The following is a 26,642-nucleotide window of genomic DNA, read 5'->3' as shown; positions in this document are numbered from 1 at the left end:
AGGGGGCCTGGATCGGTCCCCAGCAGGGGTCACAGGGCACCTGCAGGCTCTGGCGCCAGGTCCTGTGGGGAACGCCCTCCGTCCCTCGGCATGTGGCGTGTCCGGAGGGTGGGCCAGCATCCTCAAATTGTGCCCCTGGTGAGTCACACTGACAGCCCCGCTCCACCTTCGCGTCAGAGCAGGCACACACTGAGCTCCCGGGGAGCCAGGGACGTGGCTCCGCCTGTCACCTCCGCCTCATCTGGTTCTCAGACCCACAGCCGGGGAGCTCAGCCCAGATGACAGCTCCCACCGGGGGGCTCGCAGCCCCTGCCCTGAGAGCGCTGCCCACTGGGACTCCCAGCCGACGAGCAGGGCTGAGGACAGCTTAGGGCGGGGGCTTTCTGTCCTCGGCTCAGGGAACCGCGGCTCAGTCCTCAGCAGGCGGGCATCCTGGTGCCAGAGCGCACGGGAGACGGGCCGGGAGCGCCCCTGCGTGTCCCCGGGCCCAGGGACCCCTGCGCGCCCAGAGAGGCGGGTGCAGATGAGAGTGGGGGCCAGGACCTGGGCCCTCACGCTAGAGGCTCCCCCTTCAGGGGCAGAGCCAGCCCCGGGGCCATCTTCCTGTTGGATTCAGGATTCTAGACTCTCAACCTCCAGGACTCTGTGCAGACTGGCCAGGGCCCCCCGGGCCGGAAGCACCCCTGTGTGTCCCCGGGCCCGGTGACCACTGCAGCAGGCGGGGAGCCCGAGCGGCCTCACCCGGGGCCAGGGACCGCTGGGCTGGAAGCTGGCTCCCCGCCACGGGCAGTGCAGCCTTGGCAGGTCACACAGCCTGCCCCAATGGCAAGGTCCTCACCTGCAGGAAGCAGATGTGATGAGGATGCTGGGGGCTCCGGGCCTGGGCCACACCCGGGATCATGGGAGAGCCCATGACAGCGCTTGGCACGGTGCCAGGCCCCGCGGACGCCCAGGAGGAGGAGTTGCTATTTTTGTATGACTGCAGAGGAAAGTCCCAGGCCACGCTACACACACACACACACACACACACACACACACACACACACACACACATGCGCACACGTGCACACACATGCACACACACAAAACATGCACACACAAAACATGCACACTGTGCTAGGCGTTACTTTAGATGTACGTACTACATCTGTTCCCTCTGCGGGCCTTTGTCGTCATCTGTGACATGGGAGTTGGACTTGCTGTTTTCTAAGACCCATTGCAGCGTTCACAAAGAATTCAGCACTCGAAAGGGTACTTACAGAGGGCACTGCAGGGACACCCTTCCTTTGCGAGTGAAAGGGAGGGAGAAGTTGGGGGGCCTGGTGGAAAGGTTAGGGCCTTACCCCAGGGCCGCTCAGCCTTGGGCGGTCGGATTGAAGCTGTGCCCTTTGCCCTCCCTGAGGTTCTGGCATCTTCCTCCCCCAGCCCGCCCCCCACCGCCCCCCTCCCAGCCCGTGCTGCCCGCCCCCCAGCAGGTTCCCAGCTTGTAGATGGCATGGGGGCCACGTTGGTCACTTGTTCCATTTGCTCAGGAACAACAGCCGGCATTATTGGCCGCAGATGGAGAGGGTGCCAGCTCCACCCGGAACACAAAAAGGCCCAGTCATGGGCGCCGGGCGGGGGCGCGGCCGGGGAGGGCAGGCAGCGGCCTCGAGTCCCGAGTCCCGTGGCTGCAGCTCCAGTCCTGGCGGCCGGAGCGAGGTCCGGCTCTCCTCCGGGCAAGGCCACCGCACTCTTCTCGGAGGGACAAAGACAGGGTGTGATTCTCGCTGCGTAGGGGCCAGGCCTGACTGGAGCCCAGCCCGGCCCTGAGGCCGAGCCCTTGACCCAGGACGAATCCTATTTCTTTGTTTCTTCGAAATCAGGAAAGATTCCAGGGTTGACGAAAGATGAGATGGAGCTTGGTGTGGAGGGCTGAGAGCAAGTGCAGCGACTGGAATGCAGATTAAATTGTGGGCCTTGTGTGTGAGCCTCCCCCCCGCCCCCCACCGCCCTCCTCCCCACCCCGTTTGCCACGCCGCTGCTTTGGCGAGAGCTGGCTGTCATACTCCTGCCCTGCACAGGGGGCCCCTTCCTGGTGAGCAGTGCCCCACGGACTGCAAGGCCCTCCCGGCCCGGCCCCCCCCCCCCCCCCCGCCCCGGAATGAATGACAGAAACTATGCCGGTTGCCGGTCGGTTGCGGGGGAGTTTCACCTGCGGCAGGTGGGGAGCCTGAGCAGCCTCACAGGCTGGTGACCCTGCGGGAGGCACTTGCGGGGAACTGAGTATCATCCGACCCGAGGCTGCCCTCCCCAGCCTCACACAGGATCCCACCCGGCAGGCCAGCAGGCGGGCGCCTCCCCACTGCTCACTAACCACTGAGAATGGGGGGCAGGGCAGGGGGGGTGCAGAAGGGAGAGGAAGGTGCTTCCCTGAAATCTCCTCCGGACACTTCCTGTTTCTGAACCCAGGAGCGGGTCTGGGGTTTGGGACAGGAATGGGACCCACCCCCCTCAAAGAGACAGAGTCGCAGGGTAGACTCACAGGACCTGGGGAGGGATCCTAATGGATCCCCGGCCGTTTCTGTTACTGAAGGGCCTGGCTGCTCACTCCAGGTTTGACCTTGAACTGGCCCCTCCCAGCATCAGTTACCTCTGGTGCTCCAACCCACCCCCGTCCTTGGGTCCAGGAGACCCCGTGTCAAACACAGTGATCGGAGTCACTCGATGCCATGAGCCCCGTTGCATCACGCGTTGGACGAAACTGGCCAGCCAGGGCCCCCGCTGGTTCTAGGTCCTGCCTGCAGGTGGAGCGGTGACGGGACAGGGGAGGACATGAATGGGCTGATTCCGGCTGCGGATGAGGTAACGCAGGAGACAGAGTGTGGTGGTGGAGAGTGCCTAGGCGTGAGTGTGGGCGTGAGTGCATGTGAGAGAGAGCGGGGCGGGGGGGGGAGGCACCATTTGAGAACCACAGAGATGAGAGAATGACACGGCCCATCGCAGGTCAAAATGCTGAAACCACAAGCCGTAATGCCCGTATCAGACCTTCTCTCCCAGGGTCCCTTTGACTAAACCCCAGCCCGTCACATGCACTGGTTTGAGGTTGAAGTCAGATGCAAAAAGCTATTTTTTGTCGAGGAAGCGGTCTTGCCAGATCCCTCCTGATCCCTGCTGGCACGGAGAGCGGCTCGGTCAGCATTCTGACAAGGTGAGGGACAGGCTCGCGAAGAATACGTGGTGCATTCCGTGGGGAGGTACGGCAGGTCTCCTCTGCGCCAGCTACTATTCCAGGCTCTCGGTGCTCTGGGGAGAAGGGGGGTGGGAGGGAGATATGGAGATAAATACAGCATATTTTCAGGTGGAATTTACATAAGCTGCTTATGAGCCAGCGGGAGTCGGCTAGCCAGTGGGAGAAGCAGTTGTGTAAATAAGTGGCTACAAAATAGCGTACCAAGCGCTCCAGGAGAGACATGTGTGCACGGAGGTGGGCGCACAGAGTGGGGAGCCATCACCTCGGCTGGGAGTAACGTCAGTCCTCTGTGGAAGGCGGTGGGGTGTCCCCAGGTAAATAAACCCCGCCTGGGGGAGCGCGCCCTCAGGCCCGGCTCAGCACATCCCCCGGGGAGCGCGTGGCGGGTGCGACTGGCTATGGATGGTTCCATTACCGTATTGAAAACCCGCCTCCAAGGGCTCACCTAACCCCACAGGGCGGTTTCGGTTGCATCGTTGGTGTTTTTCTTTTGCCCAAACGGGCCATCCAGGCTACGATTCTGGAATAATCAACCTGCGGACACGCCTTGGAAACAACCACGAACACCCATTCCCATGTTAGCCCCGTGTGTGTATCACCTGTGCCCTGCCGGCCTCCAGAAAGGGGGGGAAGCCGCTCAGGGTAAAATAAAAGAACGGGGCGGGGGGGGGGGCGGGGAATCACTGGCCCCAAGCAGCCAGGGGCTGGCGTGGGGCAGGCAGGGGCCCTGGAAAACGAAGCCAAACACCATCCCTGAGCCAGACGCCACCTCCCAGCCTCTCGGCTGCCCCCGCAAAATTAACCAACCCCCCGCCCCCCCGCCCCCCGCGCCACGGCGCAGCTAGCCAAAGCGGGCTCGTTCCCGAAGAAGAGCGACCTCCGTGGCAGCACTAAACTCTGCTGAGAAATGTATCCTCAGAAACGTGCTGCTGGCGCCGTAGCAGCAGCGCGTCCGCCGTGGGGATGGCGCTGGGACACAGGGCTTTCCACGTCGTCCTTTCACAAGGAGCAGAGAGAGGGTTTCAGCAGGGAATGGACGTGTGTGGTTTTACGATGCCGTTGTCTGATTATTGACCCGATATAGGAGCAGCAAGTAGAGTGTGTCCTGGCCGCGGTGTCCTGGGGCACAGAGGGAGTGTCCGGGCGGCATACAGAGAGTGTCCAGGCCGCGGTGTCCTGGGGCACAGAGGGAGTGTCCGGGCGGCATACAGAGAGTGTCCAGGCCGCGGTGTCCTGGGGCACAGAGGGAGTGTCCGGGCGGCATACAGAGAGTGTCCAGGCCGCGGTGTCCTGGGGCACAGAGGGAGTGTCCGGGCGGCATACAGAGAGTGCCCAGGCCGCGGTGTCCTGGGGCACAGAGGGAGTGTCCGGGCGGCATACAGAGAGTGTCCAGGCCGCGGTGTCCTGGGGCACAGAGGGGGTGTCCGGGCGGCATACAGAGAGTGTCCAGGCCGCGGTGTCCTGGGACACAGAGGGGGTGTCCGGGAGGCATACAGAGAGAGACCAGGCCGCAGTGTCCTGGGGCACAGAGGGAGTGTCCGGGCGGCATACAGAGAGTGCCCAGGCCGCGGTGTCCTGGGGCACAGAGGGAGTGTCCGGGCGGCATACAGAGAGTGTCCAGGCCGCAGTGTCCTGGGGCACAGAGGGAGTGTCCGGGCGGCATACAGAGAGTGCCCAGGCCGCGGTGTCCTGGGGCACAGAGGGAGTGTCCGGGTGGCATACAGAGAGTGTCCAGGCCGCGGTGTCCTGGGGCACAGAGGGGGTGTCCGGGCGGCATACAGAGAGTGTCCAGGCCGCGGTGTCCTGGGGCACAGAGGGGGTGTCCGGGTGGCATACAGAGAGCGCCCAGGCCGCGGTGTCCTGGGGCACAGAGGGAGTGTCCGGGTGGCATACAGAGAGTGTCCAGGCCGCGGTGTCCTGGGGCACAGAGGGAGTGTCCGGGCGGCATACAGAGAGTGTCCAGGCCGCAGTGTCCTGGGGCACAGAGGGAGTGTCCGGGCGGCATACAGAGAGTGCCCGGCCGAGGTGGCTGGCCGCTCTCCCCCGGCCCCAAATAACAATCTCTTTGCCGATATTCGACAGCTGCTGGGGAGCAGACACGTGGCAGAAGGACACACTTCTCCCCCCTCCCCCCCCCAGCTGGCCTGACCTGTGACAGACGTCTTACCCATCAGCACCCCGAGGAATCCCTGCCCCAAACGACAGCTCGGGTTTTGGCACAACCGATAGGCAGCTGTTCTCGTGGGCTTCGTTGGAAAGAGCCGGGCCTTTGAGCCAAGTCAGACTTGGGTCCGGGCCCCAGCTCTGCCATTTGCTGGCCACGCTGCCCGGACCCCGTCCCTCAGTTGCCGCGAAGCCTTAGTTTCCTCACCCGTGAAATGGATCTAATAGCACTACCCCGCAGGGTTGCCACAGAACTGGGGGCGCCGAGGGTAAAGCGCCTGGCAGGGCGGAGCGCCTGGCACGTGCCCGCTGGCCTTCTCACCGTGACGGATTTCCGGAGGGTAGCTACGGAAGGCTGTGGAGCAGGAGGGAAACAGGATGTGTCACGGGAACAGGAGAGGCCGTGAGCTCCTGCCCCATTCATTACGGAGTGTCACGTTTGCTGGGTGGAAGGTAAAAAGGAGGGGGCCAGGACATGGCCCTGGGTGTACACTCAGGGTCAGCAGTTTCGCTAGCCAGAATGCCTCCCTGCACCTCTGCGTGTGCAGATAAAGGGCGCGGGGGTGGACAGCGAGGTTCACAGCTGGCCCACGTGAAACCCGGGCCTGGGGATGGCCACTGTGGGCAGGGGAGGGGGGAGACGCGGGCTTGGGTGGTTAGATGCCTGGGGCTGGGCCCAGCCGGCGTGGCTCAGTGGTTAAGCGTCAACCCATGAACCAGGACGTCATGGTTCGATTCCCGGTTAGGGCACATGCCCAGGTTGTGGGCTCCATCCCCACGGTGGGGCATGCAGGAGGCAGCCAATCCATGATTCTCTCTCATCATTGATGTTTGTATCTCTCTCTCCCTCTCCCTTCCTCTCTGAAATCAATAAAAATATATTATCTTTAAAAAGAGGAAGCTGGGTTGTGAGGAGACCCAAGGTGCTTTGAGAAATCACAGGTTCCGAACGAGGAAAGGCCAGCCCATTTCCAGCAAAGGCCAGGGAAGCTGGCCAGTGGGCCCTGAGTGCAGAGAAGGGGGAGGGCAGGGCGGAGGCTGGCAGGTGTGTGTGTGTGGGGGGGACGTGATGTAGATATGGTAGGTAGGTTGCTAAACCGCCCAGTGGAACCTCACACCAGCAAGCCCTCACCTGAAGTGAGGCGGCCAGAGGTGGGAGGCCTCTTTCCAGTTGTCTGGTCTGGAGCAGAGTTCTCTGCCTCGGTTTCTCCTGCTCTAAGATGAGATGGACAATACCTGCCTTGTGGCGTTGTTGGGTTAATTTAGTGAGGAAAACACAAACATTGTTTTTATTGGAACACTCACAGGTTTGAATGGAGAAGCTGCTTCTGTTCAGCCTTCTTGAGTCAAAAGGATTGAGTGTATCTTTGTCTCCTTTGCCCTTAATTCTCACTTTTTTTTTTTCATTTTCTGTACGTCCTGAGGTCGCGGCGGCTGAGGAGGGCTTGAAGGGGATGCCACCAAATTCTCATCAAATTCTCATCGGTTTCAGCCTGCGTCCTGCGTGGCAGTGGGAAAGTGCTGCCACCTGGTGGTCACTACTGAGCATAGCAGCCCAGCAGGGATACAGGAATAAGCCTCTCAGGCACTTGAAGCTGGTGCCTGCCAGCTTCTACCCACTGAGACTCACGCAGTTCGGACACCTCCTCACTTTCTGAGGGCCGAGAGCCTGGAATAAAGGGTTAGCCGAACTCTTCTATGGGTTCTCCGCTCGGGCCCGGAGACCTGGCACACTGATGTGGGTGGGGGTCCGGTGGGTGGGGTGTGGCGCCTGGAGTGGTTCCCCTTTGCTGGCAGGATTTCCTGTTACTCAGAGTGAAGGCACCCTCACACACACACACACACACACACACACACACACACACACACGCCCTGCACTGGCTCTAAGGGAGTCTCCTGAACTCTGCAGGTCTCAGGAGTCCCTGGCTCTTGGGCCACCGCTGGATTGGCTCAAGTCACTGGGCCCCAGTCAGACGTCCCCTGGGGACAGTGGCTCCAGGCCAGCGCCTGGAGGAAGCCATCTGAAGGGCCCAGCCTCCACCCTCTGGCCTGCCGGAGCGGCGAGGAGGGCAGGGTGCTGGGAGCCGGGAGGCAGGGCTGGCCACCTCCCTGGGCTGACTGTGGGCTCTCGTCCTTTCTAAGCCCCTGCCATTGGCCAGCAAGACTAAAGCTCTGCGAGGCTTTGGGGAAGTCGCACGGAGCCAAGAGGAAGTGAGCACACTGATTTTGTGCAACTCTGCAGGCAGCAGTGAGTCCGGGAGAGCCAGCCCCGCAGAAGCGGCCACCTTCCGCCTGCCCGCCCGACATCCTGTCTCGGCTGCCACCTGCACCAGCCATGGGCCCGGCCTCCCTGCCCAGGCCCTGCTAACACTGCCTCTTGCTGCCTTTGCAGGCTGGCTGCTGGGGTTTCCCAGGCTGTCCTGAGAAGCTGCAAAGTCTCTGATGAGTCTCTGGCCAGCCTCTCGGGATGTTAAGCAGAACTCCACGGTCAAGGCTACAGGCTTGTGGGTGAGCCCTTGGTCAGGAGGCTCCGGCCCAGGCTGGGTACAGGTGAGGCCTTTCCCCAGGACTCCAGTGGCCTTTCCTCCCACAGCCTTGCCTCCTCCACCAAGTTCAAGTTCTTTAGTAAAACTGAAACCAACATGACCCTCCTTTTATGGGAAAATCCCTCAGCCACATTTCACTTGTAGTTTATTTTATTATTTAGAACTAGAGGCTCAGTGCATGAATTCGTGCACCCTGTGGGGTCCCTCGGCCTGGCCTGTAGGATCAGGTTGAAACCGGCTCTCTGACTTCCCCCAAGGGGTCCTGGATTGTGAGAGGGCACAGGCCAGGCCGAGGGACCCACTGGTGCATGATCAGGGTCGGGGAGGGACGCGGGAGGTTGGCCAGCTGGGAGGGGACCACTGGAGGGCTCCAGGGCGGGTCCAGCCATCTTGCTCAGTCCCAATCAGCCGGACCCCAGCAGCAAGCTAACCTACCGGTCAGTGCACATCACAGCGACTGGTCTACCAGTCTACTGCCTGCCCACGGTGATCAGTGAATGTCATAGCGAGTGGTTGAGCAGCCTTAGCATATCATTAGCATATTACGCTTTGATTGGTTGAATGGCTGACCGGTTGACCGGACACAGCATATTAGGCTGTTATTATATAGGATAATTCCTTTTGGCATCTTGGTCCAAAGGAAGCTTTTCTTTCTGGCCCAGGGCTCCCTCGGGGCCCCAGCCCCAGTGGCCGGCGTGTGTGCGCAGCGTCGTCTGCCTGGTGCCTCCCTTCTCTCCCTAACTCAGAGCTGCGGCCCGACCTGCTTTACACTTGCACTTCGCTCCCATGGTCTTGGCCACTTCTTTCTTTTCCGGACGTGAGGTTAGGACCTCCTCCTGACAACACGGCGCCGTCAGACCTAGGGGCCTCGGGTCCGTGGAAGCCTCGTGAGGTCATTCACGAGCTCGTTCCTTCAGCGAAGGCCCGAGGTTCAGACCCTGTGCCCTGCAGCCAGGGCCCTGGGCAGGGGCGCCACGCCCTCGCTGTGCGCCCCTGGGCAAGGAGCTTAACCCCTCTGAGCCTGGGCTAGCTCAGCAGTGATGACGGCCTGTCTTTCATCGGAGAGCATTGAATTAGAACGTGTAAGTCAAGTGGCGAACACAGCAGCTGTGACCATGGAAAGTGGTCCTGGCGATGTCCTGGTGCTGCAGGCCCGGTGCTGAGTGCACGCCCCGGCTCCTGGGGGTGCTTGCCCAGCAGTTCATTTCTCGTTAGACGGAGCGCCCACCACCCGCCAGGCCCTGCGCAGGAACCTCGAGGCGCTGCCCTCCAGAGCTTGAAGGAGAAGCTCAGCACCTCGGGGCGCCAGGAGGGGCAGCGTCTGGGACTTTCCCCCAGGCCGGGTTCCAGCGCCGTCTGGAGGGAACAGGGCCTGTTTTCTAGGCCTCCCCAGCGGGCCCAGAGCCTGTAAACAGAGGCGGGGAAGTGAAAGCTGCCTCCAGCCTCGGGGATCCGCCCGGTGGCCCGTGGTTTCTGGGAAATCAGGCGACAGGAGGCAGCAGGGGCCGGGAGACCCCATTGCAAAGGGTCCCCTGGCCATTCCAAGGAGTGTGGACTTGACCCTGGGGGCCGCCGGAGGCTGTGAGGGAACCTGGCCTCTGGGGTGGGTTAGGAGGGTGAGGAGGTCCCCGCACGAGGTGGTGGGGCAGCTACTTAACCAGGACTGGTGGCGGCGTCCTGTCCTCTGTCCCCTGCACCCTTAGGCCGAGAGGACACTCAGGCCCCGTCCTCAGCCCAGATGTGAAGTGACCCTGAACGCTCTCTCTGCTCAGAACATGTGGAGGAGAGGAAGTCCCAGGTCTGCACAGGGCGTTCCGGAGACGGAACCCCAGGTGTGAAGCGGTGGCTTGGTCGGTGGCCCCAAGCGTGTCCCCTGCCTCTCCTGTGTCCCAGGGGTTAACGTCTCACGGGCTATCCTGTCCCCACCACGCTGCTCTTGTGACCGGTGCTGGGACAAAACCCCTGTCCTTGGCTTCTCTCACGCAGATGAGACGGGCAGGTCTCCGCTGAGCGGGCTCCCTGGGCACCAAGGGGAAGAGAGGAGCAAATATCAGAAAACATGCCAGTCAGGGGCTGGCTCCGTGGCTGGGACACTTTTCCCGGCCTGCACCACCTCTCCATCGGGCCTCAGCTTTCCTTCTAGGAGCTGTCACCCCGCCAGCTCTCCCACACGGAGCCCCCGCCTCCCTCGGCAGCCAGGTGGGGTGCGATCAGACCCTGGATGCCAAGCCCCCAGGAAAGCTGGGCTGTCCCACCCCACAGCCAGGTGGCACACCTCGCCTCCCCTCCTGCAGAGGGCCTTTCATCACCAGGCTCTGGGTGCCCTGGGTGGGAGGGGCTGGGGGAGAGTGCGTGTTTTAGAGTGACTCAAAGATTGCTGCAGAGTGAGAACAGCCGCCCCATCAGCACGGCCTCCTAGACGTGGTTCCTGTGACTTCCTTCTCTGCGGAGAGATAAAGAGAGCGGTTTCAGGGAAGACGTTGACAAGCAGCCATGTGGAAGCCAGTAAGGGGATGCCGTCAGGCGCTCAGATAGACGTGGGCCCGCCAGCCTGGGGCGCAGTGGGCCTCAGTGGGTGGCAAGGAGACCCTGGCGGGCCCCAGCGGAGGCATCACTCAGTAGACCACGGAATGCACTGGGGGCTGTACATAGGTGGGTGCTTTAAGGTAAATATCCCAGACCCTTTAACCCACTGTGTGAACTGAGGCTCAGCTGTTTCCGTAAATGACCCCTTTGGGCGGCACAGAGAGGCACCTGAACTAGGTGGCCCTCGAATAGCAATCGCCCCGAGTGTCTGGTTCCCAGGAGCGGAGACCAGGTGTGAGCAACTTTAGGGAAAGGGCCCGATTCCCAGACAGACACCTGTTCCTCAGGGTGGGGTGGGCTTTGGGGCACGAGAGGGGCAGGGGACGCCCTGTGGTCACGTGAACACATTGCTCTTTCCCTCCTTTCTGCATGGCCGGCCATCCTGTCGTCCTGCTAGCCCTCAAATAGATTTGACACAGGTGGTTGTATGGTGGGGTGTGGGCTGGGAAGGGGCGATGGAGCAGACGTGATGCTATGGGACGAGCTGCATCTTCTGAGCCGGGAACCTTAGCTTGTCCCCATGGCAAAAGATCTTTGATATGAAGGCTGGGTCCCACTTGTGCCCAGCAGAGTGGGTGGTTTATAAACAAGAAGCTGGGAAGTTCAAGATCAAGGCTCGGGCAGAATCCGTGTCTGATGAGGACCACCTCCTGGTTCATGGATGTGGGAGGGGCAGAGGAGCTCTGTGGGGTCTCCTATAAGGACCCTGATCCCATTCATGAGGGCTCCACCCTCATGACCTAATCATCTCCCAAGGATCCCGCCTCCACAGACCATCGTCTTGAGAGGTGGATTTCAACGTGTGAATTTTGGAGGGACACACGTCAGTCAGGCTCTGCGCTCTCTGCAGTAGGAAGGGTCAATTCTGGTTAAGGTGAGGGGCCTGCCCCAAAGACCACTTCTTGTTCCTCTGTGTGTCTGTTTGCCTTGTTGTCACGGGATTGTTTGCTAAGCCAGCGGAAAGCCAGAATAGTTCGCTGTCCGTGCTCCCAGCGCCTCTCCCGCCCCGTGCTAGGCTAGCACCCAGCATCCGGTCCTGAGTGAAGAATGCTGAGCCTTCTCCAGGCCACTTGCACCCCCTCCTCCGTCCTCTCCATCTTCTTGCTGAGGGTTCCTGGCTCTGTGCTTCCTCTTGGCCCATCTCACTTCCTGAAACACCCCGACGAGGGCTGCTTATCTTGATGGAGCTTCATGAGCCCTACGGGACAGGGGAAGGCGGAGTCCTTGTGCGCATCTGTCTGGGGAACTAAGAGCAACAACTCTTTCAGGTTCAGCCCGCGGAGCTTTTGGGAGCCCAGGGATGTGTGGCCGGCAGAGGGGCTGGAAATGAGCCCTGTGATGGGCTCTCTCTAGAGAGCGGAGGTCCTACAGGGGAGCGCCCCCCCGAGAGACGAGAAGGCATGGGCGAGTTGTGAGTTGTAGGCTGTGGCTGCTGCACCTGGACCTCCAGCAAGAGCTGGACTCCCCGGCCCGCCCGGAGCCTGTTTGTGCACCTGCCACCTGGGAGACTCCTCTGGGAAACCAAGATGCCTGTCCACAGCACCACCCTGACGTTGGCCAACATATTCTACATCATCATGGAGATTGTCATCGGGCTCTGCGCCATAGTGGGCAACGTGCTGGTCATTTGGGTGGTCAAGCTGAACCCCAGCCTGCAGACCACCACCTTCTATTTCATTGTCTCCCTGGCCCTGGCTGACATTGCTGTTGGGGTGCTGGTCATGCCCCTGGCCGTTGTCATCAGCCTGGGCATCACGGTCCACTTCTACAGCTGCCTTCTCATGACCTGCTTGCTGCTGGTCTTCACTCACGCCTCCATCATGTTCCTGCTAGCCATTGCTGTGGACCGATACCTGCGGGTCAAGCTCACGGTCAGGTAACCTGCTGGAAGAGGGGTGGGGCGGGGCGGTGATAGAGGTGCCTGGGAAACGGGCCTACAAAGTTCAGGCCCCAGACTTTTTGAACAAAAGCAAATCCAAATTGGCCCCTGAGCCCGAAAGAGGTTCATGTCACCATTTGGTGTGTGAGGGCTTCGGTGGTGACGCGCTGAGACTCAGGAGCGAGAAAGAGGAATCCCTGTCCAGGGACTCAGGGCGTGGGTGCCCGATCAGCCAGGGGGAGCCAGCGACGATAAAAGCTTGATGCATTTTTCATTAGCAAAAAAACGCTCTTGACTTTTAGAAACGATAGGAACTTACTAGATAAGATAAGGAACAGACATCTAAGATAAGCTCGAGCTTCTCTTCTTTCCAAATAAATGTGGGTTAAAGTTGTTTCCACTTTGCTTCCTCCTCCATGTCGAGAAGGGGACCAAAAAAGTTCCCCATTGCACAGAGTGGTAACAGTCTCTCATGTGACCAAGTGAATGGAACAGACCACCAAATGGAGGAATCCGATTCCCCTGACTGCATCCGTCTCGTGTTTCTCCTCTCTCCTCTCAGGGAAGGATCTTGGTGAGGGAGCTGTAGACAAGCTTTTGATACAAACAAACCTGGGTTCAAATCCCAGACCTTGAAATCTGATCTTGGGAATGTGATAGAACTTTCTCTTCTTCAGTTCCTCATCTTACCACATAATGGTTAAGAGGCTCTGCGCCTTACCTCTTCTCAATGTGAGCTTCTCCACTTCTGATCTGTACAAGTTACTTAACTTGTCGGATTCATTTTCCTCAACTATAAAAGGGGGTCAGTGATTGCACCTTCCTCAGAAGACTAAGTGGATTAACACACGCAGAGCTCTTAGAACAATGCCTGGCCCACAGTCCAGGCTCAATAAATGGTAACGCTACTATTTATTTTCCCTATTATTAATGAAATGGAGATTCTCGTAAACATTGTGAGACTTCATTAAGAGAAAGTCTGCCAAGTGCACAGTACTTAGCAAAGTCAGTGTCCTTCTTGCAGTCTGTGCAGAACGTTGTCAGGAAGGATGGTTTAAGGAGAAATGGTGACTCTCAATGGATGAGCATTTATGGTACTGGAAGCTTTTCAACATGACATTCCCAAATCCACGGCGTCATTGAACTCAAACACCACGTGTGGTGTCAGTGTAAGAAGAGAACAGGGTATTCAAAGGAAGAGGGGGTGTGGGGGAGGCAGAGTATAATGAAAGGACATCAGAACAAAAAAGCAACTCGACAAGCAGAGGATTCAGGCAAACAGGCTTTGAGATCATTTCTCACCAGGTAGGCGACCCCAGGAGACTTAGATGACTGACTCTTACCTCCCAGGAACTGAAGAATTCTTGGGCTGGAAATGGACTTGTGAGTGGAGCGTGTGAGCACCTGAGTCCAGGTAGCATATTCCTGATCCATTATAGATCATACTTTTAAGTATTTTTTAAAATTTATTTCAGAGAGAGGAAGAGAGAGGGAGAGAGAGAGAAACATCAACAACGAGAAAGAATCATTGACCGGCTGCCTCCTGCACACCTCCTACTGGGGATTGAGCCCGCAAACGGGGCATGTGCCCTGACCGGGAATCAAACCAGTGACCTCTTGGTTCAGAGATTGGCATTCAACCACTGAGCCACACAGAGAGGGCCAGATCATGCTTCTTTAGAAAGCTCCCCCAGAGAGGTTTTCTGATTTTTCTCTAATTGTTGTCTGTTCATCTTGTCTTCATATCCAGTAGCATTTAGCCAAAATCATCACAGAATACCAACTCTCCATTCCTCTCTCCTTGACCAGCTCCGCCTCCCCCTGTCCTTTAGCAAATGCTGTGAACTCACCCACTCTCTCCCAAACAGATACAAGAGGGTCACCACTCAGAGGAGAATATGGTGCGCCCTGGGCCTTTGCTGGCTGCTGTCAATCCTGGTGGGGTTGACCCCCATGTTCGGCTGGAACATGAAACTGTCCTCGGGGTCCCAAAGAAATGTGACCTTCCTTCCTTGCCAGTTTCGTGCTGTCATGAGGATGGACTACATGGTGTACTTCAGCTTCTTCACTTGGATTTTCATCCCCCTGGTTGCCATGTGCGCCATCTATATTGACATCTTCTGTATCATCCGGAACAAACTCAGTCTGAACTTCTCAAGCTCCAAAGAGACAGGTACATTTTATGGACGGGAGTTCAAGACGGCCAAGTCCTTGTTCCTGGTTCTCTTTCTGTTTGCTCTGTCCTGGCTGCCTTTATCCATCATCAACTGTATCATCTACTTCAACGGTGAAGTGAACCAGGTGGTGCTGAACTTGGGCATCCTGCTGTCTCATGCCAACTCCATGATGAACCCTATCGTCTATGCTTTTAAAATAAAAAAGTTCAAGGAGACCTATCTCTTGATCTTCAAAGCCTGTATGAACTGCCAGCCCTCTGATTCCTTGGACCCAAATATTGAACAGATTTCTTAGTAGTTATCCATGAAAGATGATTGTCTGCCCAACTGACCTTCAGATTCAACGTCAACATTCAATTCAGGTCCCATCCTCCTGGGCCAAGGTCTTTCACATCCTTGATTCCCCCCCCCCCACCCCCGCCACTGATGTGGGGAGCATTTGGCCGGCTGTCTCCAATTGTACCTCTTCTACTACCCTCTGCCTTTAATTGGATTTTTTACCTTTGTCATTCCTCCCTAATTCAATTCTCTGGATGCCTGACTTGAGTACAATGTTCTATTGTTAATATTGCCCATGTTCCTCCTTCCCCGCAAAAGGAGTCACAGCATCTGAAGGATGCCGCATTGACTTACTGACAAAAGTTCCCATTCAGGCTGGACATGTATGCGATGGTGACTCAGTTCCACTCCATGGACCCTGCTCTCAGCAGATGCCTGGGAGACGGTGGGGACAGGAGTGAACTGAGTTTAAGGGGGTACTTACACTGCCAAATCCATCTGTAAATGTATCTGAGTCAATAAAAGATGAAAACCAACGATTGTGGAGCTCTTTGCTAAGGGCCAGGGTCACTTGGGGCTTGAAGATCCAGCTCTTGGCCTTCAGCCTACTTGCACCTGGAGCCACGTGGCATGTTCACCTGTATGAATTCTGGGCCCCTCACTCCTTACCCCAAGACGCTCTGCTCCCTTTTCCTGGGCTGATCAGAGCACTTGTCAACTTTATGATCCATTCACGGATTGATAAGAAAGGAATGATTCTCCCTCTAGAGCTGAGTCCTACCTGAGTCCATTTCCTCTGGTGTTTCATTGTAATGGGAGTAATGGGGTTGGGGCAAAAAGAAACAAGGGCATAGTTAGTATCTGTTGGGTACTTTCTATGCACTAAGCACTGCACATGCATTATATTTTTAGATCTTGACAATCTTTGAGGTAGGTACCACCAGTATTATCATCTCCATTTTGCAGATGAAAGAACTGAGAGGTTAGGTCCATGGTTGGCAAACTGCGCTCGTGAGCTACCATGCGGCTCTTTGGCCCCTTGAGTGTGGCTCTTCCACAAAATACCACGGCCTGGGCGAGTCTATTTTGAAGAAGCGGTGTTAGAAGAAGTTTTAAAAATTTGGCTCTCTAAAGAGATTTCAATCGTTGTACTGTTGATCTATTTTTTTTTTTTATTTGGCTCTGTTACTAATGAATTTGCTGACCACTGGGTTAGGTAATCTGTCTATAGTCACGCAATTAACAAGCAGGAGAACCAGGATATAAACCCAACCCTGCCTTATAGGAGGACCCCAACTTCTCACCACTTATTCTCAGACATGAAGAGGGACTTGGAACTGCTCCAAAGTCCAAAGTCTCAAGTTCACCTAATGGACAAGTAGCAGATGCATGGGCACAAGCTACGATTTGTGTACTCAAGGGATGCTGGCTTCTTCTTTTTTTTTCCCCCCTTAGTTATCTCTTATTAATCAGGACACCACACAGGGACAGAGTTTAAGTCACATCCTTCAAGCACTGAGTGTGGCTTTAGAGAGTCAAGGTGACATCATCTCTGGTTTGTCCACCCAAATTCGCATCTGTGGACTCTCACTCCCAAGTCAGTAAGTACATTAGCTTGATGAGAGCCGAAAGATGGGGATTTCAATGAAACCATGTCCCAGAGGATAAGTCACCTAAACGGTTTTTATTAATTCTTAGCCAGTCCTGAAAGTTTCTCCGAACCGCCGTCTTAGGCTGGAGCCTGATAATCATGTTTATCTTGTTAACATTTCAGGGAAGGGTCCTTGTTTCTCCTGTCACCCCAGGAAGAATCAACACTGGGAAGTTCAACTTGGTCACCCCACCCGCCCACTTCCTGGCGTCACTCACAATCATATCTTGCAGGCAGAAGACCGGAACAAGCCCCCACTGTCCCTGTGGGTCCCTGGGAGCGGGATATGGCTTTATTCCTGACAATCTCTCCCGTTCAATATTTTGGGGGATATTTTCCCTTAAGAATTGCACCCACTGCCCAGGTTATTTTCTTAGTGGTATCCCCTTATTCGATTCAAGGCTCCCCCACTGAATTAAATGTGTGTGTGTAGTTAGAATGCCCCTCTGGGACAAGGCCCTGGGCTTCCTGTGGGGCTGCTAGTGACCCCCGTACAGTGATCTGCCCAGGAACCACCTTTCCCAGTTGGCAACTTGAGGGAGGTACTGGTTCCTTCTCAGTCCCCACTGGTCTTCACATGAGCTTCTTAATTTGCAGTCTCGAACTTCATTGCTGTAGCAACACTCAGCATCAGCCCTTTTGGGAAACTTGATAGAAAGTGATCATTTCCCGCCAAACAAAACAGCAGTCCGTCCAGGGTCATCTGATGTCATCCTAGGGGCTGTAGCTCCTGAGAGTCAGGAAAACACTGTTTTCTTTTCTCCCCTTTTCCTCCTCCTCCTTCTCCTCTCCTTTTTCTTTTTCTTCCCAATGGAGCTGATTTTTTATTTACTTTTTGGTCATGGGGGTGTCTCCTGAGCTAAGGTGTTCCACCAGCCCAGAAGTAGCCGTTAAAGTGGAAATGTCCCTTGGAGTGAATTCAGAAAAGATGAACCAAGAATCACGGGTGAGGAGCTTGGGTAGAAGCGGTGAGTTCCACGCTGGCTTCAGGTTTAGGGATAACACCACAGGGTCTCCCCGACTCTAGCTCCTGGCTAGCTCCCTTCGGCTGCACAGCAGAGGGCGGCTGTTGGGCTTTTATTCTAAAGAAATAAAGTGGGAAGACCACCCCGACAAAATGAAGCTTCCTCCTCCCCATGATTTCCCTGGAACAAAGACAGATACTGAGTAGCTGGGTCTGTTTGCCCAGTGTTTTATCAAGTCAGCTATGGAAATAAGCTAAGACCAGATGAGAAAAGCAAAGGCCATTTCTTCTGCGTCCACTGTAACAAGGGAGTCAGCCACCACCGAGCGTCTTGGCAGAGACTCAGAGGCGGGCGGAGCAGCGGGGAAGCTCTATTTTGGGAGAAAAGGAGGCTGCGGGGCCTGGCTGGAGGCTGTTGTCCTGGGGAAGCTGCAGGCGGTCTAACTCCAGGGGTGCCTCCTGTGTGCTTGGTGAGGGGGGCATATTGGCCTTTCTCTGGCTGGCCCCAAGCTGGAAGCAGGAGAAAAATGTAGGGGAGCTGTCGGTTATTATCAAGTCCTGGCCACTCGGGGCTGATTGTTGATGGGTTATTGTTGGGCAGTCTGGGCTAGTACTAGCTTCCTGCTTGTTTGATTTCTAGCAAGCTGGTCCCTGGACCTCTTACTGTAGATAAGGGGCTGGTTTCCTGGGCTGGTTTTGTGGGCCTGCTCACGTGTTGTAGACGCCACCGGACACATCTGCTACTGACAGCTTCATGTTCCACCCCTGACCCCACCCCCAGTGAGGCTTCTATGTCCACTTGGGAGTCAGGGGAGTTAGGAATCTCCTTGCTAGTCTTCCTCTGCGCTAAAGAGGAATTGGGCCTCCAAGAGTGGTGGACCCGAGGAGTGGCCTCTGGGATACCCAGAACCTTGGCAGGGCGAGGCACAGCTGCACACACAAGCAGGTGCCAGCGACAGTGTGCCCATGTGCTCTTCTGATTGTGTCCAGGTGGATTTATTCAGGACAGGGATCTCCATTCCTGCTTGGGGCTCTCCCAGGAAGCCCAGAATTTTCTCAGTTGCCCCACTTTATTCTATACATTCACGTCCATGAATGGCATACCTCCGATGAGGTACCCTCGTGCTGTGCACAACCTGGACACCTGAACATGGCAGCAGTGCCTGGATTAGGCAGTCGTTCCCTCTCCCCTGGTTTCTCCAAACAGGATAAAGCCACCTTGAGCTCAAAGATACCTGTTTCTCTTCAACAGATCCAGGATTGCTGAGATCCCTGGGTGCCTCTGGCCACTGGAGGCTCATTTCCGTCCAGCCATGGGGCTCTTCGTTCTGCTCTCCCTGACTGTCCTTTCAGGTAAGACATGGGGAGAAATGTCACCAGCCTCCCCAACTTCCCAGGGACCTTCCAGTACCATCTCCTCTCCTGCTTATTAGCTCCAACTGCCAAAGGAGTGGGATGGGAAAATAGGAGGTGAAAATAGATCTTGCCCAAAATCATTCTTGTTCTTAGCTCTGATTAGAGAGCTGTGGGGAATTTGAAACCCTCGGCTAAAATGAGGGCCCTGCATTCTCTCTTTCAGTTTAAGTTCCTCTTCCCTTCCCCCTTATCCCCTTCAAAAACGTTTGTGCAGATATATGAGACGTTTCCCTTTCTGCCCATTCTTGACGCCAAAGACGAGACTCCGAGGACTGGGCTGGCCCTGACTCTGTCGCTCTAGCCACGTGACCTTTGAGAGTTGCTGGGTCTCTCTGTAAACTGAGCATCACATGATCTTCCTTGTGAGGTTGATATGAGAACAAAATACCAAATGATATCCATTGGTACCAAGGACATGAGCCTGCCTTGCAGGCTGGTCCCGCTCACTGTGAGCCACATTGGAGGTGGCTCTGAGGACTGGGACTCCAAGGACTGGGCTGGCCCTGGCTCTGTCGCTCTAGCCATGTGACCTTTGAGAGTTGCTGGTGCCTCTGCCTGTAAACTGAGCATCACATGATCTTCCTTGTGAGGTTGATATGAGAACAAAATACCAAATGATATCCATTGGTACGAAGGATATGAGCCTGCCTTGCAGGCTGGTCCCGCTCACCATGAGCCACATTGGAGGTGGCATTTGAGGGGATCCCAGCACATATCTGGAGGCTGACACAGATGGGCTGCTGCCCCCATCTCTTCTCCTTGGTTGGACACTTCCCTAGCCACGGTCAAGCTGGACGTGGTGTGCACGACTTCCTCGTTATGCAATATCCTCAGATGACAGAGGTGCTCATGCTGGTCTTGTAGGGAGGAAATAAGAAGTTCTTGGTCTCTAAGAACAGCCCCATACAGTCAACAGAAGCCCCCAAACCTTCTCATTTTCTTTTTGAGGGTCCGGGGTGGACTGTGGGGGAGCGTGGCTGGGGGCAGGGGATCTATGAACAGTAAGCCTCAGGCTCTTCAAGCCTCCCGCCAAGCAATGGTGAGAGGCCTCCTCAGTTCTTGCAGACGGGGGTCCATATTTTACCTGCCCAGAGGCCAGGGAGGAAGACTTCTCCAGGGCTGCTGTGTTCCTTTGCTAGGCGTTTGCTAGGCCTGCTGTAACAGGCCTCACAGACCGGCGGCTTAGACAACAGAGATTTATTTCCATGTAGTCATGGAGGCTAGAAGCGCAAGGTCAAGGTGTTGGCAGGTTTGGCTTCTCCTGAGGCCTCTCTCCTTGGTTTTCAGAGGGCCGCCTTCTTGCTGTATCCTCACATGGTCATTCCCTCTGTCATGTGTCCTTATCTCCTTTTTTAAGGACAACAGTCATGTTGGACTAGACACTGTTAGAATGGAGCCCATTCTAACAACCCCATTTCAATGTAACTGCCTACTTAAAGGTCCTATCTCCAAATACAGTCACATTCTGAGGGACGGGGTAGCCCTTCAATGTATGGGTTTTAGGGATCACTACTCAGCCCATAAGAGTTGCCAACCCTGCCAAAACCGGTTTGGCTCAGTGGATAGAGCATCAGCCTGCGGACTGAAAGGTCCCAGGTTCGATTCCGGTCAAGGGCACGTACCTTGGTTGCGGGCACATCCCCAGTAGGGGTTGTGCAAGAGGCAGCTGATCGATGTTTCTCTATCATCGATGTTTCTAACTCTCTATCCCTCTCTCTTCCTTTCTGTGAAAAATCAATAACATATATATATATATATATATATATATATATATATATATATATAAAAAGAGTTGCCAACCCCCAACAGGCAAAAATCAGCCTCCAATGTTTTCATTAATTTTCCTCAAGGAGGGCAGGAGCTACAACCCGTTAAAAGAACACTGGTGTTTTCATACATGTGTGTGTGTCATGTTTTTTATTTTTATATTGAATTTATTGGGGTGACATTAGTTAATAAAATTACATAGGCTTCACGGGTACAACTCTATAATACATCATCTGTACACTGTATTGTGTGTCCACCACTCTGAGCCAAGTCTCCCCATCACTGTTGGTACCCCTCTGACCTCTCCTGCCTACCTGTGTGTGTGTTTTTGACAGAAGCCATGGTCATGGACAAAAAGGTCAAGGAGAGCTTTGTGCTGGACACGGTGTCTGCTGTCTGCAGCTATGCCGCCCACTACAAGGACCATCTCAAGTACTGGTGCCGAGGCTATTACCGGGACTATTGCAGCATCATCGCCTTCACACCCAACAGCACCGGCCGCGTGGCCCTGAGGGACACGGGGGAACAGCTCATCGTCACTGTGTCCTGCCTGACCAAAGAGGACACGGGCTGGTACTGGTGCGGCATCCAGCGGGACTTTGCCCGGGATGACATGGACTTCACTGAGCTGGTCGTGACTGACTCCAGAGGAGCCCACACCAGTGACTTTTGGTCTATGAAGGGTAAGGGGCATGCCAGGGGTCTATGTGGGGGTGCCCTACAGTGGTGGCTCAGCGAGCAGAGTGCAGTGTCTTGTTCCCTCGACCTCACTCCTTACAGGGTACCTTTCATGCCACTGTGCGTGGTGCCTCTGCATGACCAGCCATCACTCACGCTGTGGAGATTGAAGGAATGCCAGAGAGAGATGTAGAGGCAAAGGGTGGGCCTGGGAATGGGCCTTGCTTGGCTCTTAGCAAATCCTTTCTTTCGGATGCAGATGCGTCAAGGAACAGGAACAGAAGCTGCAGGGCTTCCAAACTTGTGTACAAGGCAGATCACTACAGGTGAGCAGACATGACCATTGACTCACACCTGCCACTTTCAGCTGCATAGTTTCTCCACCTCAACGAGGTCTCTCCAATGTGACCATATGGTTCCTTCCAAAAGGATATCGTTTAGAGCTCTTGGTCACAAGATGCCACGATCTGTTTTCATTTGAAAGGAGGAGAGAGCGGTGTCTCATAAATGCCAGGGCAGGATGTGGCCGCCCTCAGTCAGCGGGACTTCATCTCCGTCTCCCATTGGCTGCTCTTGTGTGTGTTTGCCTCCCCCCTGTCCTGCTCTCTATTCTTCATTTTGCCCTGGGAGAAGATACCCGTGTCTAGCTCCTGAGTTCTTTTTTTTTTTTTTTTAAATGTATTTTATTGATTTTTTACAGAGAGGAAGAGAGAGGGATAGAGAGTTAGAAACATCGATGATAGAGAAACATCATGATAGAGAAACATCGATCAGCTGCCTCTTGCACACCCCCCACTGGGGATGTGCCCGCAACCAAGGCACATGCCCTTGACCGGAATCGAACCTGGGACCCTTCGGTCCGCAGGCCGACGCTCTATCCACTGAGCCAAACCGGTTTCGGCGCTCCTGAGTTCTTGTCTCCCCTTCAAAGGCCTAGCTAGTCTGAGACTGGATTCTTCTTCTCCAGGTCCCAGGTTAGTTTCTGAGGAAGGGACTCGGCCCAGCACAGACACCCACCCACCCTGGGTGCAATCAAGTGCGGTCTGGAGGGTGGTGGCCACTCGGAAGGCATATATACACTTGGCAGGAGCTGCTGGAACTGGCCGGGGCAGGAACAGGGCAGAGGGGACTGATCTCAGACAAGGGGATCCTGAGCAGAGAGTCGAAAGGTGGTCTCTTCCAAGGGACATAAAACTGTCTGTGGTTCCTTCCAGGATGTCCATTCTCATCACCTGCGTACTGATCACAGGGGTGGGGATCATTTCTCTAATGACTCACTTGTTCAAAAGGAGGAGGAGTCAAAGAAACAGAAGAAGTAAGCAGTGGTTGGGGGGGGGGGGGGGGGAGAGGGGGCCCAGTGTAGGGGAAAAAAAAGGGAAGCAGCTTTCAAATGGGTAAATGTGACCTCCTCTTATTGCCTGGACCCCTGGAAGCCAATGCAGCCAGCCAGGGGCTCAGGGAGGTTCTGCTTCATGGTGACAAAGGCATCAGGGATGTGACAGAGACAGCACTGTCCCCCTCGTAAGCGGAGGCGTGTGTGGACCAGGGAGGAGGGAGGCCCGGAGACAACCACGGCACAGCTTCCATGACCGGGGGCCACCTGCCTGCCCGGCACACAAACTTTGGGAGGCAGCCTTACTTCTTGATGAAACATTTTATTCCCCCTGGAGGGACTAGAAGCCACGCCTCCTGTCAAAGGGGGCCCCCGGGTGAGGGGGCATAGAAAGGCCACCTTGAGAAGGGTCAGGAGTGGCAGAGGATGGGCCCACCAGCCTCAACCCTAGTCCGGGGTCATGGGAGGCGGGGCCTTGAAGCCTTCTGCCTTTGGGCGATTACAGGTAAAGGCCTAGCTCGAAGCCAGAAAACCAGGCAAGCTGCTTCTGCGTTGGCCACACCTCTGGTAGGTTCCCTCCTTGGCTCTTCTGCCTGAGCTCTGTGCCCCACAACTACCCAATCTTTAGGGCTCCCGTTCCTAACCAGAGAGCAGGAGCTCCATGCGGGGTGGGCTATGTGGACCTGTCCACCTTTCCTTTCCAAGTAATAACCAGCTGATTTCAGCCCTGAAAACAAACTGTGGTGTTCAGGCCCCAGGAAGCCCTCATGAGAGAGTTGGGAACTTTGGCTGAAGAAACACTCGGCCTGGGTAGGCAGTAGATCTCAGCTCCATTTTTCCTTCTGTTTCCAACAAAGTAAACTACTCTTTGAAGCCCCCCTCGTGTGTCCAGACTCCAAAGAAACTGGCTCAAACTGGACAGATGTGACTGAAGATTTATTTAGTTCATAAGCAAAGTGATGCTCCAATAGAATCACCATGACAACCAGCCACATCTACAGCTAGGTAAGAACAGTGGCCACGCCTGTGCAAGGCTAGTCAGAAGACACCTCAAGATCTTGGTTCTCATGCATTGAGCCTGCTGGAAGCAAAGAGGAGGGGCAGAACCTTAGTCAGAGGCCCAGGAGATCACTTGTATTTTATTTGTGAGCCAATAAATTTCTAACCAGTGTTGAATGTACTCCAAAGTATGACTAACTTCTCCTGGGATGTCACGGGAAAAATATTTCTGGAAGTTTCTTTTAAAGTATAATATTCCAATTAATTCCTGAATTAATATTATGTGCTATCCTACCCAAAGAAAGGGAGAGAGATAGGCTAGATCCTTGGTTTTCAAATTCTCTTGGTGAAAAACTGCTTTTTGAAGACTGAATGGATGCTGGTTTTGGTCAATGAAAAAACAAAATGCAAAAGCTTAAATGAGATATTCATTCAAATCAGGAACACAAGTCAAGACAGAGGCATCAGCCGCTGTAGGTGCAAGTGAGGTTATATTGTCATTAACATCCAAATTACCAAATTAGCTCCCACCAGCATGTCTACAACCACCTCTCTTAGCTCCCACCTGCATGTCTGCACCCTCTTTCCCCATGTAGTGTCTCTCCTGCTATTTCAGGGAGTTCCCAGGGTCTCCCCATACTGCTTCTGCTGTCCTCAGAGAAACCTTGCTCTTCTGGTCTCTTCTAATAGGGAGCCGGCCAGTCTCAGTGCTCAGGATACTCAAGTGGCCCTTTGGCCTGAGCAGGGCTAGGACAGGGAGGTTGGCTCGATTCTGCACACACCCTGCAGGTTCAGGTCCAGGCTCTCACAAAGCCCCCGATGAACACAGTTCCTTCACCATCCATCCTAACGAAGCCCTCTCTCCAGAGGGCGGGAACTCAAAGCCAGTCAACAGCTTGATGAAAAGGGGAGGGCGTGTGGACATCACCCCATTCCTGCATCTTCCGTGTTTCCATACAGCCAGTCCCCCTTCCTTCCAGAATCTTAGATCAAACATCAAAGTGCTGTCTTATCCCTCAGCCGCAAACCAGCCCCAATCCCTCCCCTGTGGCCATGCACCAAACTCAGTAGAGGAGCCGCTACAAATAGCATCCCAGTCTGGGCTCGGTTAGAACTTCCTACGACACCAGGCAAGAGAGCAGACAACCACCTTCCACGAAAGACGAAGCCACCCTAGATGTCTTGGGAGAGTTACACTTACCTGTGTGGGAAACTACCTCCCTGAGGGCCCTTCAGGCTTGTCTGCTTCCATGATCCAGGGCCTCGTTTCTTCCCTCACCTGCAAAGATTCCCAATCAAGAGTCAGGTATTCACTTACTCATCTCACTCTCCAGCAAGGCTAGCTGCACATCACTCTTCATGACAGGGAGACAAAAACAAGACTTTGAAAACAGAGCTCTGCTGTTAAAAATGGGAAGCTTCATGAAAACAGAGGGAAAACAATGACTCTGATAGTTCACATACACGTGGCTAAGGAACTGGCTTGAACTGAGAAGCAGACGTGGCTTCTAGCATCGGGGTGGGTAGGATTGTTTGATGTCATTCTATAGTTTGGGAACCTTTGAAAATAAATGAGGCTCAACCAGCGTGGCTAAGTGGTGGTGTGGCTCAGTGGTTGAGTGTCAACCCATGAACCAGGAGGTCACAGTTCGATTCCTGGTCAGGGCATGTGCCCTGGTTGTGGGCTTGATCCCCAGTGCGCAGGAGGAAGCCATTCAATGATTCTCTCTCATCATTGATGTTTCTCTCTCTCTCTCTCTTCCTCTCGGAAATTAATAAAAATATTTTTTTTAAAGAGAAAAAGTTAATCTTAAAAGAAAAAAAAGTAAAGAAAGTGAATGAGGCCTCCTTGTGGTGGGCGGGGCAGGAAGAGAACTGGTGGCGCTCTGCTGCCCTCGTGGGGCTGCCTGCTCTGCTGTGCCCAGGCCTCTTCGCAAGCCTGCATCCCTATGTGTCTTTCTCCTGGACCTGTCAGCTCCCTCCATCACACCTCAATTCCATTGTCTCCTCAAAAGCCAGCTGTCAGGAGCAGCTGCTCTGTCTCAGAATAATCACGCTCTCCTGCCCCTGTGGCCTGACCCCTTACCTGTCTGGTTTCTCTGCCCCTATTCGTGCTGGGGCGGCGGGCAGTGCAGGCCAGATGCAGGAACCAGAAGTTAGAGGATCTGGTTTTGATTTTGCTCTGCCACACGCTGGCTGGAGACCTTGGGTAGATATGTCAGCTCTATGAACTTTAACATTATTTAATATATTTTTAAAAGAGGTTTGAGGAGGAGGCTCCCCCCTCCACGCACCCCCCACACACTCTTGCTTCCTTCCCTGTGCACTGAGCCCCATTGGGGTGACACTCCTTAGCGATGCCCCTTAGGAGGTACAGTGACCTATGTGAAGTGGGAGACTGGGGCAGAACTGGGCGTACCTACTCTGTGCTTCCTCTTTCTTTTTTAATCTTTGGGTGTAGCTTACAAAGAGCACGTGCCCTGTTCTGAAGCTCATGGGCTAGCCGGCACTGGTTTGGGTGGGCAGGGGACCTGCCTCGGTGCAGCTCTATCCCCACGGGGCTCATTGGTCTGAAGCCCACTGTCTGCAGCTCCAGGACACGCTGTCCTCTCCAAGCGTGGACTCTGTAATAAAGATGGTACTTTGTTCTCTGTCTGCCGAGTCCTCTTCTCTCTCAGTTGGTTCAGAGTTCTGGTGGGGAAATGAGCGCTAGGTATCAGGCCCCTGAAGATGCTCAACAGGTAAAGGAAGAACGTTAAAAGTTACAAAAGGCACTACCTGATATGGCTCAGTGGATAGAGCGTCAGCCTGCAGACAGAAGGGTCCTGGGTTCAATTCCAGTTAAGGACACATGCCTGGATTGTGGCTCCATCCCCAGTAGGGGGCACGCAGGCGGCAGCCAATAAATGATCTCTCTCATCATTGATGTTTCTCTCTCTCACTCCCTCTTCCTTCCTCTCTGAAATCAATAA

The 26,642-nt window shown here is 55.1% G+C and overlaps 1 protein-coding gene and 1 long non-coding RNA gene across 4 annotated transcripts; one reads left to right on the top strand and one right to left on the bottom strand.

The window, feature by feature from the left end:
• Positions 1–3,122: 3,122 nt before the first annotated feature.
• LOC129147855 (uncharacterized) lies at positions 3,123–25,879 on the bottom strand. Its single transcript, XR_008555077.1, has 3 exons — positions 25,757–25,879; positions 24,872–24,949; positions 3,123–3,285 (listed from the first exon to the last, which is right to left on the bottom strand). It is a non-coding gene; the product is annotated as an uncharacterized LOC129147855 (long non-coding RNA).
• On the top strand, positions 11,691–23,851 carry ADORA3 (adenosine A3 receptor). Of its 3 annotated transcripts, XM_028154057.2 has the most exons (7): positions 11,739–12,403; positions 18,730–18,830; positions 20,996–21,343; positions 21,598–21,664; positions 22,553–22,653; positions 23,177–23,238; positions 23,529–23,851. In XM_028154057.2, the coding sequence occupies exons 1-7, from the start codon at positions 12,054–12,056 to the stop codon at positions 23,529–23,531; spliced, it is 1,032 nt and encodes a 343-aa protein (XP_028009858.2). In that variant the 5' UTR covers positions 11,739–12,053; the 3' UTR covers positions 23,532–23,851. The 3 variants fall into 3 exon arrangements, with proteins under 3 accessions (XP_028009859.1, XP_008145580.2, XP_028009858.2); XM_008147358.3 differs by lacking the exon at positions 23,177–23,238 and having other exon boundaries at positions 11,734–12,403; XM_028154058.2 differs by lacking the exons at positions 18,730–18,830; positions 20,996–21,343; positions 21,598–21,664; ... (1 more) ...; positions 23,177–23,238; positions 23,529–23,851 and adding an exon at positions 14,275–14,992 and having other exon boundaries at positions 11,691–12,403.
• Positions 25,880–26,642: the final 763 nt, after the last annotated feature.

Source organism: Eptesicus fuscus, chromosome 22 (genome assembly GCF_027574615.1).
Source record: "Eptesicus fuscus isolate TK198812 chromosome 22, DD_ASM_mEF_20220401, whole genome shotgun sequence".
NCBI classification, from domain to species: domain Eukaryota; kingdom Metazoa; phylum Chordata; class Mammalia; order Chiroptera; family Vespertilionidae; genus Eptesicus; species Eptesicus fuscus.
Note: the sequence above shows the minus strand (reverse complement) of the source record. Positions and strands in the feature narration are given on the sequence as shown.